At 54.8% G+C, this 13,564-nt stretch overlaps 1 protein-coding gene and 1 long non-coding RNA gene across 3 annotated transcripts; one reads left to right on the top strand and one right to left on the bottom strand.

Annotated features, from left to right (window-relative positions):
• Positions 1–36: 36 nt before the first annotated feature.
• On the bottom strand, positions 37–8,645 carry NDUFS7 (NADH:ubiquinone oxidoreductase core subunit S7). 2 transcript variants are annotated; one of them, XM_084795613.1, is made up of 9 exons: positions 8,590–8,645; positions 8,253–8,422; positions 4,994–5,030; positions 4,520–4,588; positions 4,124–4,247; positions 1,916–2,095; positions 1,799–1,845; positions 698–786; positions 37–202 (listed from the first exon to the last, which is right to left on the bottom strand). In XM_084795613.1, exons 2-9 carry the CDS (start codon positions 8,266–8,268, stop codon positions 105–107), a joined length of 660 nt encoding a protein of 219 aa, XP_084651739.1. In that variant the 5' UTR covers positions 8,269–8,422; positions 8,590–8,645; the 3' UTR covers positions 37–104. The 2 variants fall into 2 exon arrangements, with proteins under 2 accessions (XP_084651739.1, XP_084651738.1); XM_084795612.1 differs by having other exon boundaries at positions 8,532–8,635.
• Positions 2,102–3,254, top strand: LOC311605225. Its single transcript, XR_014781844.1, has 2 exons — positions 2,102–2,813; positions 3,003–3,254. It is a non-coding gene; the product is annotated as an uncharacterized lncRNA (long non-coding RNA).
• Positions 8,646–13,564: the final 4,919 nt, after the last annotated feature.

The raw sequence follows: 13,564 nt of genomic DNA, 5'->3' as shown, positions 1-13,564 counted from the left end.
CCTCCCTGCCACCTGCCCCACAGTCCACACAGCACACACTGGGTCAGGGTGGGTTTATTCACACAGGATTCGGGCTGTGGCGCTCAGCCGGCAGGTGGGCGGCTCTACCTGCGGTACCAGATCTTCAGCTTCTGCTCCCGCTTGATCTTGCGCTGCAGCTGCAGGATGCCATAGAGGAGCGCCTCGGCCGTGGGCGGGCAGCCTGGGGGACACACCCCGCTGAGACCCCACCATCTGCCTCTCCCAGCCCACATGGAGGACCCTCAGGGCACCCTGGGGTTGGCTTGGAAGGTGCCGGGCCCCCTGACACCCACCCCACGCCTGAGCTCTCCGTGGCTCCACGAGAAAAGGGCTCAGGTTGTGACTCTGACAACCAGCCTGGTCCTTAGGAACAGCCACTCACAGAAACTGGACCTCTGGGGGGGGGGGCACCTCGGGACTGCAGCCTGCCCTCTCTGCTCTGCTGGCAGGCAGCCCTGCTGGGGGCTGAGGCAAGTGACCACACAGAGTGAGGCTGCTAGAAGGTCCCGAAGCTCAGCTAAGTAGAGGCCCCTCCAGGGCAGAAGAGGAACCCACACAGCCAGTGTTCCTGGGGAGGTCGGGACCAAGGACACAGGGGACATGAAGGCAACCTTCCCAGGTGGCTCTGCACCTGGAGACCATGTCTGGGGTGGCAGGGCAGGGCACCTGGCCTCACCTGGCACATAGATGTCCACCGGCACAATTCGGTCACAGCCACGGACGACTGAGTAGGAGTAGTGGTAGTAGCCGCCGCCGTTGGCACAGCTGGGGAGAGGGTCGTGAGGCAGCTCAGCCACGCGGCCACCCCTCCCACCCACAGCCCTCACCCCGGCCTCGCTCAGGACAGGAGAAAAGGCAAGGGTCAGACCCTATGTCACAGTAAATACTGGATGAGGTACAGAGGGCTGGCTTCCAGAACCTTCGTGGGATGCAGGTAGCCAAGTCGAGCAACTAGCCCTCAAGCAAGGCCTTAGGGCGGGACTGTGGGACCTAAGATGGCCTCCCACAGGGCTGGACTTCACTATGCAGCATGGGCTACTCGGTGCTGGGGAGGGAGCTCAGGGCTTCTCGCATGCTGGATGAGTCTTGCTAATCCAACACCCTCTTTTCCTTATCTTTTCCCACCCACCCCCCACCCGAGACAAGGTCTCTCTGTGTAGCCCTGGTTGTCCTGGACTCACTTTGTAGACCAGGCTGTCCTTGAACTCACAGCGATCCGCCTGCCTCTGCCTCCCGAGTGCTGGGATTAAAGGCGTGCACCACCACGCCTGGCTTCTTATTTTTTTTTCTCTTTCTTTCTTTTGGTTTTTTGAGCCAGGGTTTCTCTGTGTAGCCTTCTTATCTTTTTGAGACAAGGCCTCACTATGTAGTCCAAGCTGGCCTTGAGCTCACAGAGTCAATTGCCTCTGCCCCTGGGGAGCTGGCCAGATTGGAGTATCTGGAGCCAGTGCCACAGTCGGCTGTGAGCTGCTGTGTGGGTGCTGGGGTTCCCTGGGGGATTTCCCCACAGCCTCCACTGCGACAACAACAAAATTAAGTAGCCAGGCTGAGAATGGAGCCCAGCGGGAGGCCCGTGCCTGCACAAGGTCCTGGGCACCACAGACAGCGAGCAAGTCATGGCTGCTGAGGAAACACCGAGGAGCGGGTATGAGATGGCAAGAGCAGCTCTGGGGCTGCCTTAGTTCTTCGGGTTTACGGAGCCAAGCTGGAAGGAGGCTGACAGCTGGGGGGACAGGGGTGGCCCTGCTCCCCCCCAAGCAGCCGAACACACACTCACCTCCCCATGGACACCACGTAGCGGGGTTCAGGCATCTGGTCGTACACCTACAAGACACGCAGGTCAGGTGTCTGCAGGTGGCAGGGCAGCAGAAGGGACCAAGGGGACCAGACGTACCTTGCGGAGTGCGGGGGCCATCTTATTGGTAAGCGTGCCAGCTACAATCATCACATCAGCCTGGCGTGGGCTGGCACGGAACACCACGCCAAAGCGGTCCATGTCATAGCGTGGTGCAGCCATGTGCATCATCTCCACCGCACAGCACGCCAGGCCAAAGGTCATAGGCCACATGGAGCTCTGTGAGGACAGCGACAGTCAGCCATGTGCCCAGGCACTGTCCCTCCACAACCTGCAGGCAGCTCCCAGCTCAACACACCACCTCACGGGCACAGCGACAGTGTGTGCATGGCAGCCACCTGAGGCTAGTGGCTGGCCTAGGCCCAGGACTCAGGGTAGTATGCCCCTCTTGGCATCCCTGGACCGGCCTGGCTGCCCTCAATGTCCTCTGTCCATTGGGGCTTAAGCTCCTCACAGATCCAGCTGCCCCTGCGTCTGGTCCCAGCAGTGGCCCGGGCCTGGCAGATGTGAGTGTGCAAGTAGTGTGAAACTCACATGGCTCCTCCTGGCCACAATATTACCCTTGGACCCCTGCAGTGGGCACCTTGTCCTGGCAGCTTCAGTCTCCAGCAGGGGGCCCACCAGAGTCCTAGGAACAGCACAGAGAACAGGGCAGGCCCTGGGCGTGCTGTCAATGGGAAATTGTCAGACTTGGGTTGTCACATCCAGGCACGGCAACCAAGCACAGCTGCCCAGCAACTGTGAACTAGAGAGGGACGTGTGGGGACAGACGGGGAGGGAGAAGTGGCACCTACGCTTTGCTAAGGACCTGTGGCTCGCCAGGCTCTGCTATGAAAGGTGAGTTTATTTTATTTTATTTTATTTGTTTTGTTTTGTTTTGTTTTGTTTTTTGAGTCAGGGTTTCTCTGTGAAGCCTTGACTATTCTGGACTTGTTTTGTAGACCAGGCTGGCCTCGAACTCACATCAATGAACCTGCCTCTGCCTCCCAAGTGCTGGGATTAAAGGCGTGCACCACCACGCCCGGCAAGAGAGGTGCGTTTAAAGAGCATTTTGAAGCTGTGCGTGCTGGCCACTTTCATCTCAGCAGGCAGGCGGCTGTGTTCAAGGCCAGCCTGGTCTACATAGTGAGTCCAGGACAGTCAGGGCTATGTAGAGAGACTCTGGCTCAAAAACAAACAAACGAACAAACTGAAATGGGGCTGGAGAGGTGGCTCAGTGATTAAGGGCACTGGCTACTCTTCCAAAGGTCCTGAGTTCAATTCCCAGCAACCATCTATAATGAGATGTGGTGCCCTCTTCTGTCATGCAGGAGTACATGCAGACATTGTATAGCTAATAAATAACTAAATAACTAAATAAATAAGAAAATAAATAAATCTTATAAAACAACAACAAAACCCCAAACAGCCGGGTGAGGTGGCGCATGCCTTTAACCCCAGCACTCGGGAGGCAGAGGCTGGAGGATCAAGGCTATGCAGAGAAACCCTACCTCGAAAAACCAATATCAAAAAAACAAAAAAACGAAACAATATAAATAAAAAGGCATTTTATCAGCTATTGAGATGACTCTATGAGTAAGGGCACAGCCACCAAGCCCGACAACCTGATTTGGATCCCGAAACTCACATGGTGGAAAGAGGGGGCCAGATCCTGCAGGCTGTCCCTGACCTCCACACACACGCTATGGCGCACATGCATACACGCACATGCACACAGAAAGATGAAAAGAAATGTAATGAAAAGCCCCTCCCCTTTTTAAAAGATTTGATATTAAAAAAGAGACAGGGGCTGGAGAGATGGCTCAGTGGTTAAGGGCGCCACCTGCTCTTCCAGAGGTCCTGAGTTCAATTCCCAGCAACCACATGGTGGCTCACAACCTTCTATAATGTGATCTGATGCCCTCTTCTGCAGATAAAGAACTCATATACAATAAATAAATAATTTTTAAAAAAGAGACAGACACAGCCAGGCGCAGTGGCACATGGCTTTGATCCCAGCACTCAGGAAGTAGAGGCAGGCAGATCTCTGTGAGTTCGAGGCCAGCCTGGTCTACAAAGCAAGTCCAGAACAGCCAGGGCTACACAGAGAGACCCTGTCCTGAAAAAGCAGAGTAAAACAAACAAAGAGACAAACACAGAAGGAAGACTGATGAGGGGTCTAGTCATCCTGAGTGATGGCTGGAAGGGCAGCCAGGCCCTCGGGAAAGAGCTTCGGGGGACCAGGGGGACAGTGCGGGACGGACTTACCCGGCGCGCCCAATTGATGAGGTCATCCAGCTTGGTGACCACATACTCTGCCCGGCTTCTGGGAAGATGGGAAGGCTTGGGGACCACAGCTCCGGCTCCAGCCTTGGACACGGCCGACGGTGTGCTAAGGGCAGAGCAGGTGGGCATGGGGAAAAGTTACCCAGGCGCCCCCAGTGCCCCCAGTGTCCTGTGTCCCTTTCCTGAGACCCAGCCAGAGCAGCTTCCCAGTGGGGAGGGACAGACCAGGTCCCAGGACAGAACCACATCACCCTTGAGGCCCACAAGGCCTGATCTCCAAAGAAAGGAGGACAGGCCGCCCTGGGGTGGAGTACAAGTGGCTGCCGAGAGTCCAGGCCCTATAAAACGGCAGTGCACTCCTCCCAGAGCACAGATTACCTGCTCGGGCCCTCAGTGACCACGCTCTGATGGACTCCGCGCAGCTGGGCCACTGTGCCGATGCTGGAGCTGCAGACAGGGACAGTGTGAGAGGCCACCACGGCCCAGTCAGTCGTTCCTTCCCACCATGTCCACCGACACAGGTAGCTGCCCTGCCCGTCCTCCGTCTCCTGCTCACCTCAGTCTGCCCTGCTCTTTCACAGGGGCAACACGGCCACTGTCCCTAGTGACAACTCAGACGTAAGCGAAGCCTCTTTGCGGCTAGTCCCAAGGTGCTGCACTTGAAGCCCGCCCCCCCCCCCCCCGCAAGGCAAGACAGTCCCCACACACCATGTGAGGAGGACGCTGACCCTGCTAGGCAACCCCCACCTCGCTGTCCCGCCCCTGGACGCTGCCGAGGGACCCTCCCACCTCCATGCTGCTCGCTCCCAGCCAGTTAGCTCTAGCCTGGTGACAGATAGGCCACACACTCACCGCAGGCCGAGGATCCGCACAGAGAGCAGGCCAGGAGCTACAGAGGGAAGCACAGAGCCATGAGCTGTTAGCGCCCAGGAGGCTCCAGCACACTCTCCCTCTTACCCCGGCTCAGACGCCGCACCTTCCCTTGAAAGTCACCTCTCCCTCAGCCTCCTAGGTCTCCCTCCTCCCACCCCAAGACCCCAGCCAGTGCTCCCCAATAACCTGTCCTCCATCTGCACACAGCAGGCCATTCTCACAGGGCAGGACTCAACACAGGGGACTTTTTTTTTTTTTTACAAGGAACAGCTGGAAGCAGGAAATGAAACACAGGAAGCAGGAAGCGGAACACAGCAGGCAGCTTTGGGGCCAGGATGGAGCTATGCTTACACTAACTTACACTAACTTACATCCCCCTGGGTTGGAACCTTTGTCCTAGCACCTCAAAATATGACCGTGTTTATGAGCCTCTCCAGAGGCAAATAAGCTACAATGAGGCCACTCAGCTGCGCCCTGAGCTAGCAGGATGAATGTTCTCTCTGAGGACAGGGGTGAGCCTGGTCTGAAGATGTACAACTGTCATTCCAACACTCTGGAGGCTGAGGCGGGGGGCTAGCATGTCCTGGAACAGCCTCTGCAAAGTCCCAAATAGCATTAAAACAAACAAACAAACCCACCTGGGGCAGAGCGTACAGAAATGAACAAAACAACCTTGTGGGGGTCCGGGGGTGGGGGTGAGGGGGCGTGATGACACCTGTGAGCTCATGAGACCTCAGCCCTGTGACACCCTGATCTTGGACTCCGGCTTTAAGGAATATGGGATAAACTTCTGTCCCCTGGGTGTCCCCATGGTGGTGCAAACCTTTTATCCCAGCACTCAGGAAGCAGAGGAAGGTGGAGCTCTGTGAGCTCAGAGCCCGCTTGGTTTATGTAGCAAGTTCCAGGCAGCTAGAGCTGCATAGTAAGAGCTTTTCTTGGAGGGAAGAGGTGGGAGGGGGCTTCACCTGGGACAGCCCCTGTACCATGGAAAGGGGGGACTGAGAGGGGGCTCCCACCACGACAAGGGGGTGCCGGCACGGGGTTCACAGCTGCTTTTCACACGCTCTCTCTGTCTCTTGGCTCACTCTGACCTCAGCCTTGCTCTGTGCTACTGTTCCCCAAGGTCACGACTGCTTGGACCGAAGACAGACTCCTGTGCAGTCTAGACGTTCCGTCTGAGTGGCCCAGACCAGGCCCTGGTCTCCCCATATGAAATCTTAAGGCTTTGGATAAACTTACAGCAAAGCAAATGCCCTAGTAAGTTGTTGGAGGTGCCAGCGCTGGGCTTTTGTTTTAACTGGGCACTCTGTGCTGCTCCAGCTGGCTCTGAACGCTGACCTCAAAAGAACCTTCTGAGCAACTAGGGCTGCATGCAGGCACCATCAAACCTGGCTCAGACTAGACTTTTGTGCTGTCATGCTGGGAATCAAATGTGGGACCTTGAACAAACTCGGTGAGCACTTTAATACTGAGCCATATCTCCAGGCCTCTCCTCTTCCTGCCTCCTAAAATGGTCTAACTATGTAGCCCTGGCTGGCTGGCCGGGAACTCACTCTGTAAACCAGGCTGGTTTGGAACTCCCAGAGATCCCAGAGTGTCATGGTATAGACCAGGCTTCCTGCCTCAGCCTCCCAAGGGGTGGGATCACAGCTGAACCTCACAATGCCTTACAGCAAACATCCTCCTTTCTACCTCCAAGGTATTAATGCAAATTAGCTTCTCCTTCAAATCTGACTACAGGTAGCAAAAACACAGCAATTGGTAGCAGGGTCTATTAACTGTGCACTTGAAAGCTCACAGACGAGCCTGAGTAAAATCAGAAAGCAGCAGTCAATGCCACGGATCCATGCGCTCAACTCCTCATAGCGTTCACATCACAGCTAAGCTAGCTACAGAGGTGGGGAAACTGAGCCAGGAGCGTCATGACTTTAGTATGACCCTAGGCCACACAGGAAGACCCTGTCTTTTAAAAAAAAAAATAATAATAACAACAACAACAACAAAGTCGGGCATAGTAGCACAAGTCTGTCCTCCCATTACTTGGGGCTGGAGGCTGGAGGGTCAGGAGCTCAAGGTCAGCCTCTGATACATGAGATTCCCATCTCAAAAACAAGACAGACAGACAGACAAAAACAGGCACTGGGGCTGGAGTTCTGTTGGCACCAAGCCCTTAGTTTCCGTCCCTAGTGCTGCCTAAAAGGCATGCTTGGTGCACACCCCTCATCCCAACACAAGAGAGGTGACTGCGGAGGATCAAGTCTTCAAGATCACCCTCTGAGCCAGGTGGGCGTGGTGGCGCACACCTGAGATCCCAGCACTTGGAGGCAGAGGCAGGTGGATCGCTGTGAGTTCGAGGCCAGCCTGGTCTACAGAGCGAGTCCAAGACAGTCGGGAGTACACAGAAAAACCAAAAACAAACAAATAAAAGTCTACAGTGATGAGGCCAACACCAGACACTGTTTCAAAGCAACAACAAAACTCAGAAAGAGTTAGACTCGAGTTCCTGCGATCTCCCGTTCCTCCTGTTAGCAGTGCCTGCGCCTAAGTGATGGGAGGTTCTAAGAAGGCACTTAGCAACTGCCGCTCAGTATACCGGATTGCATTTGCGTTTAATTCCTGCATCTAAAGAAACTGTGGGGCTGGAGAGATGGCTCAGAGGTTAGAGCACTGCCTGCTCTTCCAAAGGCCCTGAGTTCAATTCCCAGCGACCACATGGTGGCTCACAACCATCTACAATGAGATCTGGTGCCCTCCTCTGGCACACATGTGGGCAGAATACTGTATACATAAATAATGTTAAAAAAGAAGAAGAAGAAGAGGAGGAGGAGGAGGAGGAGGAGGAGGAGGAGGAGGAGGAGGAGAAGAAGAAGAAGAAGAAGAAGAAGAAGAAAGAAGAAGAAGAAGAAACTGTGTATCAAGTTTCCAGGGAAACGGATTGGCCCTAGCTGCGCAGGCCTGCGGGTCCTGGATCCCTTCCCTGTCCTCTCTGGGCTTCAGGGACATCAGCCGGGCTCCTGGGGTTGCGCTCTGCTGCAAGAATACAAGGTGGTCCTCGCAGGCAGAACGCACTTCACCCGACCCTAGACACCGACATCATCGCGTGCTGGGACCTGACTGTAGGTTTCTGCAGTCCTCTCGTCTCTCATGCCAGGGATCGGGCCCCAAGGTCCCCCCAGCAGCTCCAGCTCGAAGCCCAGGACTAACTAAGCCGCTATCTACATCTCAGGGCCACACTCACCCGCCAGCGCCGCCATCTTGGCCTCGGCCTTCAGACAACCTCTGCGGTCCGGCCTCCAAAGCTTTCCGGTGCTGGTCCAACGCTCAAATAGTCACCAGCGGAAACCGGCGCAGGAAGCAGGGTCGTTCCGACGCGCTTGCTGCCTGTGGTCGCTGTGGACGCCATCAATCCTGTGACAGGGAAGGGAAACAAAAGCAAGAACACCGGCCGCTTAATTCAATCTCAGGAAAAAAAACAAAAATAAACGTGCTCGTCCCTGGGTGGGCTCGAACCACCAACCTTTCGGTTAACAGCCGAACGCGCTAACCGATTGCGCCACAGAGACAGCATTACGTACCCGTCTCTGGTGTAAATCTACAAGGTTTCTTGCATGAGGCCTGCAGTGCGCGTGCGCACAGCGGCGCGGCACGGGGCGGAGTCCCCCCAGGAGCGACGTCTGACACGCAGCCGAAATAGCTCAGTTGGGAGAGCGTTAGACTGAAGATCTAAAGGTCCCTGGTTCGATCCCGGGTTTCGGCAGGAGCTTTTTTGACTCATCTACTCATTTTGGAGTTTTGTTTTGTTTTGACCCACAATGCTGAATTCATCCAGTCCACCATTTAACTTTTAAACTCTTCTCAGAAGTTGGCAACCAGTCCAGTATTCTTTAAATTGGCAGGACTTAAGCTATCGCTCTGATTATCAAATGTAAAAAAGACGAGGGTGAAGTGTTACGTTACACACCTGTCCTTACAGCACTCTAGAGACGCAGGAGGAGGGGCACGAGGTCAGATTCTTCCTCTCAAAAAGTTGTTGTTGTTGTTGTTATTATTATTATTATTGTTGTTGTTGTTGTTGTTATATAACATTTTTAAAACGTCTCAGCCCTTAAGAGCTTTGGTTCCTCTTTTGAAAGAACGGGGATTCACTTCTCAGCATCCACATGTGGCTGCTAACCTTCTAGAACTCCAGCTCCAGGGTCTCTGGTGCCTCTTCTGACTTTTTCAGGCACCAGGCACGCATGCGGTCAACATACCCACGCACAGAAACTAAAATAATAAAATAAAACAAAACAAATCGAGGAGGTTTGTGGGCAGAGCAGTCTCTCCTATCGTGCAGGGGACTCCGGGCTCTGTCCTCAGCACCACATAGACAGGGCATGTGGGGCACACGCCTGCCATTCAGCACTGGGGAGGCAGGAAGGTAGGAGTTCTTTCCTACACTGCAAATTCGAGGCCACCCTGGGCTACAACATGAGATCTCAAAAAGGGAGGTGGGGGGGCTGGAATACTGGTTCGGCGGGGAAGAGCGAGTTGGCGGCCACAGCAACTGCCTGCGCTAGTGCTCTGCGTCCCACAAGGTGGCAGGAGAGAGCTGCTTCCAGAAGTTGTCTTCAGCATAGTCTCGCATAGGCGCGGGCGCGCGCGTGTGTGTGTGTGTGTGTGTGTGTGTGTGTGTGTGTGTGTGTGTGTGTGTGTGTGTGTGTGTGTATGTGTTATAAGGTTGGGTATGGCCAGGAAAGAGCTATGGTCTGGAAAAAAAACTTTTAGGTTTTTTTGGTTGCTTGCTTAGTGGATGTTTTTCGAGACAGGGTCTGTGTGTAGCCTTGCCTGTCCTGGACTCGCTTTGTAGACCAGGCTGGCCTCGAACTCACAGTGACCCCTGAGTGCTACGATGAAAGGTGGTTGCTTGCTTTTGAGCGAGAGATTTACTTTGTAGCCCAGGCTGGCCTGCAGCTCATGGTAATCCTCCGGCCTCATTCCTACTGTGCCCATCTAGAATTTTAGATGTACAGACAACTTACAAAGATAGTTCAGACAAGTAGGCCACAGCCAGGTGAGCCAAATTATATTTTAAATACTTCCTCTGTGGGGGAGATCTGCCAGGGTCAGAGTTCACCATCATGCACGCCAGTCAGGTGCCCTGCATCTGAGCCACACCCCAACCCCTCACCTTCCGTGTGCAGCCAGCGCATTCTGAAGAGCACACCGACCCGGTTAACTGGCGGCCCCTCTACACTAAGGTTTCCTCATTTTCTCCCTGGTGTCCTTGCAATGGGAGCTCCAGAAGGTGCTGGAAACTTAGCACCAAACGTCCTGTGTTGACTAATCTGAGGCGGGTTGCATTGCTGGAGTTAGATGCAGTCATGGGGTCCTCAGGATGGGATTAGTGCTAAGAGAAGGATCCAGGTGGCACACAACTGGGACCCTGACTTTCGAAAGGCTGAGGCAAGCAGATCTCTGTGAGTTCGTGGCCAGCTGGGTCTACATATCACATCCAGGGCCGTATAGAGACTTTGTCTCAGAAGAGAGAGAGAGAGACAAAAAGACTGAGTGAATAAGGTAGGGTTCCTGAGGATTCAAGGCCACCTTGCACTACATGTTTGAGGTAAACTTAGGACTAACTAATGGAAGGGCAACCAGATAGCTCAGTAGACAGAGGCGTTGCCATCAAGCCTGATTACCGAGCTCCAAGCCTGGGCTCCACATAGCTGAAAACTTCTGCAAGATGTCCTGTCACATTATCTCTCCCGCCCCACCGCAGCCATCTCCTGCCCCCTACACACACACACAACACACACACACACACAACACACACACACACACACACAAAGTTTGCCTACAAATGCCCACTCATGCCCCCCCCCCATAAATGTAATGCCTTTTAAAGAAGGTAGACAATGGCTTGGTGATAGGGCGTGTACAAGATTTTGGTTCATTTTCAGCACTACAAAAGTCCAGGGACCCCAGAGTCCTCAGCCTCGACACATGTGTTCCATGCCCGGCCTCTGATGTAGTGTCAACTGAAGGAGAGAGAAACATGCTTTTTGTTTAGATCACAAGTGTGGGATGAGAAAAAAGACTTGTGAGAGAGAAGGTGACGTTTACCCCCTTAGATGTTGAACCACCACGTGGGGGAGATTGGTTATTAACCAGCTGAAGAACATCCTCAAGTTCTGAGAGAAGGTATAAATGTGAGCTAAAAACAGGAGGCGGGGCCTTTGGAGACTTGGGATAGTTTTGGCTGTTCATTGCTCCACTTCGAGATGCTCCTAGGGAGAACCCCTTGAGGGAAGGCTTCGGGGCTCCGGGCCCCTGCTGAGGTTTCGGGTTCTGGTTGCTCCAGGTTCCAGCAGAAAAAAACCTGCTGATTACACCAGGAGAATCGTTCCCTGGAACTGATATCCTTATGGTTGGTTTCATTATTGTATTTTTTAATCTCCTTTTCCTGTTTGTTAGGTTAGTCAGGTTATAATTGGCCACGCTCCCTAGACACGCTCCCCCTCGGTTAATAAGTCCGTAATAAAATATATTTGTTAAAAAAAAAAATTGAGCCTAGTCAGCTGCCCCTCTTGACCAAGCTGCTTTCTGACTCCCTGATCTGCAGGAACCCACTGTGACAGCACACTTCCTGTCACCAGGCTCTGGGTAACTAACGCTCTGTAGCTGTGGCTGGTGGAGGGTTTCTCGGTGCATTGGGTTGCCTAACCTTTGGACAGTGGTCAGGCAGACAGGGTAGTGCTCAGGAGCCCAGAAGCTCAAGGACATCACAGGGACAGGTCACGAGGGAATGAGGGGACAAACCGGGGCTTCGTGAATAGCTGTGGGTAAGAGGGCAGAAACGGAACAGGAAGAGGGGAGGAAGGAGAATTGGAGGCTGCGAGGGCAAGGCCACAGCCACACACGGCAGACACGGTGGGACTTTGTACCACTTCCCGTTCTGTTAGCATGATGGCACAGTGTCTGGTACAGCATCAGTGGCACACAGGACACTTGCCGAAGTGCCTGGGTGTGGGGATCCCACACAGGCCTCTTAGCTGCAGGCCACCTGCTGCTTCCAGTGAGACAGAGGGTTGAGGTCCCCGAGACCTGCGAGGTGGGAGACCACCACTAGATGGCAGCAGGGAGCCTAGGGATGCAGAAGAGGCCTTGGGCCTTTCCCCATCACAGTGGGGGCAGAGGAAGGAGAGGCCACACTAACATCCTAGGGGACATTGGTTATGTCTAGGGAGCATGGCCATTTCACCTGAGGGGCATTCCTGGCATATAGGCTGGCCAGTGGTGCACCCATGCCCTGCAGGGCGTAGGGCGCCCTGAGCCCAGGGCATGTGGGAGTCACAGGGTAGGGGGGAGATGTGGGGGGACTGAGAAGACAGGGGTGAGCCAGCCATATCTGGCTTCTTGGCCCCTGCAAAGCAGCCAGGTCCTCACCCAGAATATAAGCCTCCAACTGCAAAGGGAACTGTGGCTTCAGGACAAATCACAGGCCATCCCCACCCACGGGACACAGGGCTTTAAGGGGTGCAGAAGGTGAGGACACTGCCAAGGCCCTGCCTGAGTCTGTGACCACTGTGTCTGTCTCCCAGCTGGGCTGACCAGGGTGCGGAACCCAGGACAACAGCTGGAACGGCATTTGCCCCAGGCCTGCCATAATGGGGCAGCAGTGGGGCACTTGGCAGCCAGGTGCAGCAGCACTCCTGATCTGAGTAGAAGGAGCCCGTTTGGGGGAAACCAACAGTAAGGCCACATGGTCAGGTGCACACCAGGGAAAGCTGGGGACACTGCAGGCAGCATGAATGGGGGCTACTTGGCATGCTGAAAGGGGCCCACTCCCTGCCAGTGCTGCCCATGGGAGCAACGCCAACAGGAAGCTGATGCGTCCCTGTTGCCAGGTCTCTCTGGCGGCAATGCTTTGACATTTTCAGTGCCGTGTCGCTTCCTTGGGTGAGCCCCGTGGGTGGCAGGACTGACTGTGGCCTGAACCCAGGGTCGGACCTGCCCTTCCAACCCGGTTTCAACAAAGATGGTAAAAAGAAGTGTGAGTCTTGTGCACATCGCAGGCAGGATGCCTCTGTTCCCCAGCTACCCTGTACCACCCTGGCACACCGCGGCCAGGCACGGATGCCCACTCGACCGTGTGAACCCCCGCTCCATCTCATTCTGGGATGGTCCAAGTGTGAAGGGCACCCACACGGCTGCCTGGCACAGGCCAGCTTAGGGACTGTTGGCAGCTGGCAGCGGCTCTGCCCTCGGTCCTGGTGGACAAAGCTTCCGCACAGCCATTTTGAGACCAGGGGACCTGGACGGCAGTGGGTGGAGGAGCCTGCCTTTCCTTACTGTCATCCTCAGCCACCCTCAGCCCTGAAATGGTGTCTAGGTGGGGTGATGGCCAAGCTGGAAATCTGGTGACAGTTCTGGGTTCTGTGGGGCCGGACTGAGTGCAGCTGACCTGCCTGCCCTCCCAGGAGGACACCCAGATGGCACCAGGCGAATGTGTGCCCCCTTCTGTAGACTGCTGTTGCAGGGGTCCCCGCCTCCTGCTCACCACGCAGG

This window comes from Acomys minous (genome assembly GCF_964271855.1).
Source record: "Acomys minous genome assembly, chromosome: 9".
NCBI lineage: Eukaryota > Metazoa > Chordata > Mammalia > Rodentia > Muridae > Acomys > Acomys minous.
Note: the sequence above shows the minus strand (reverse complement) of the source record. Positions and strands in the feature narration are given on the sequence as shown.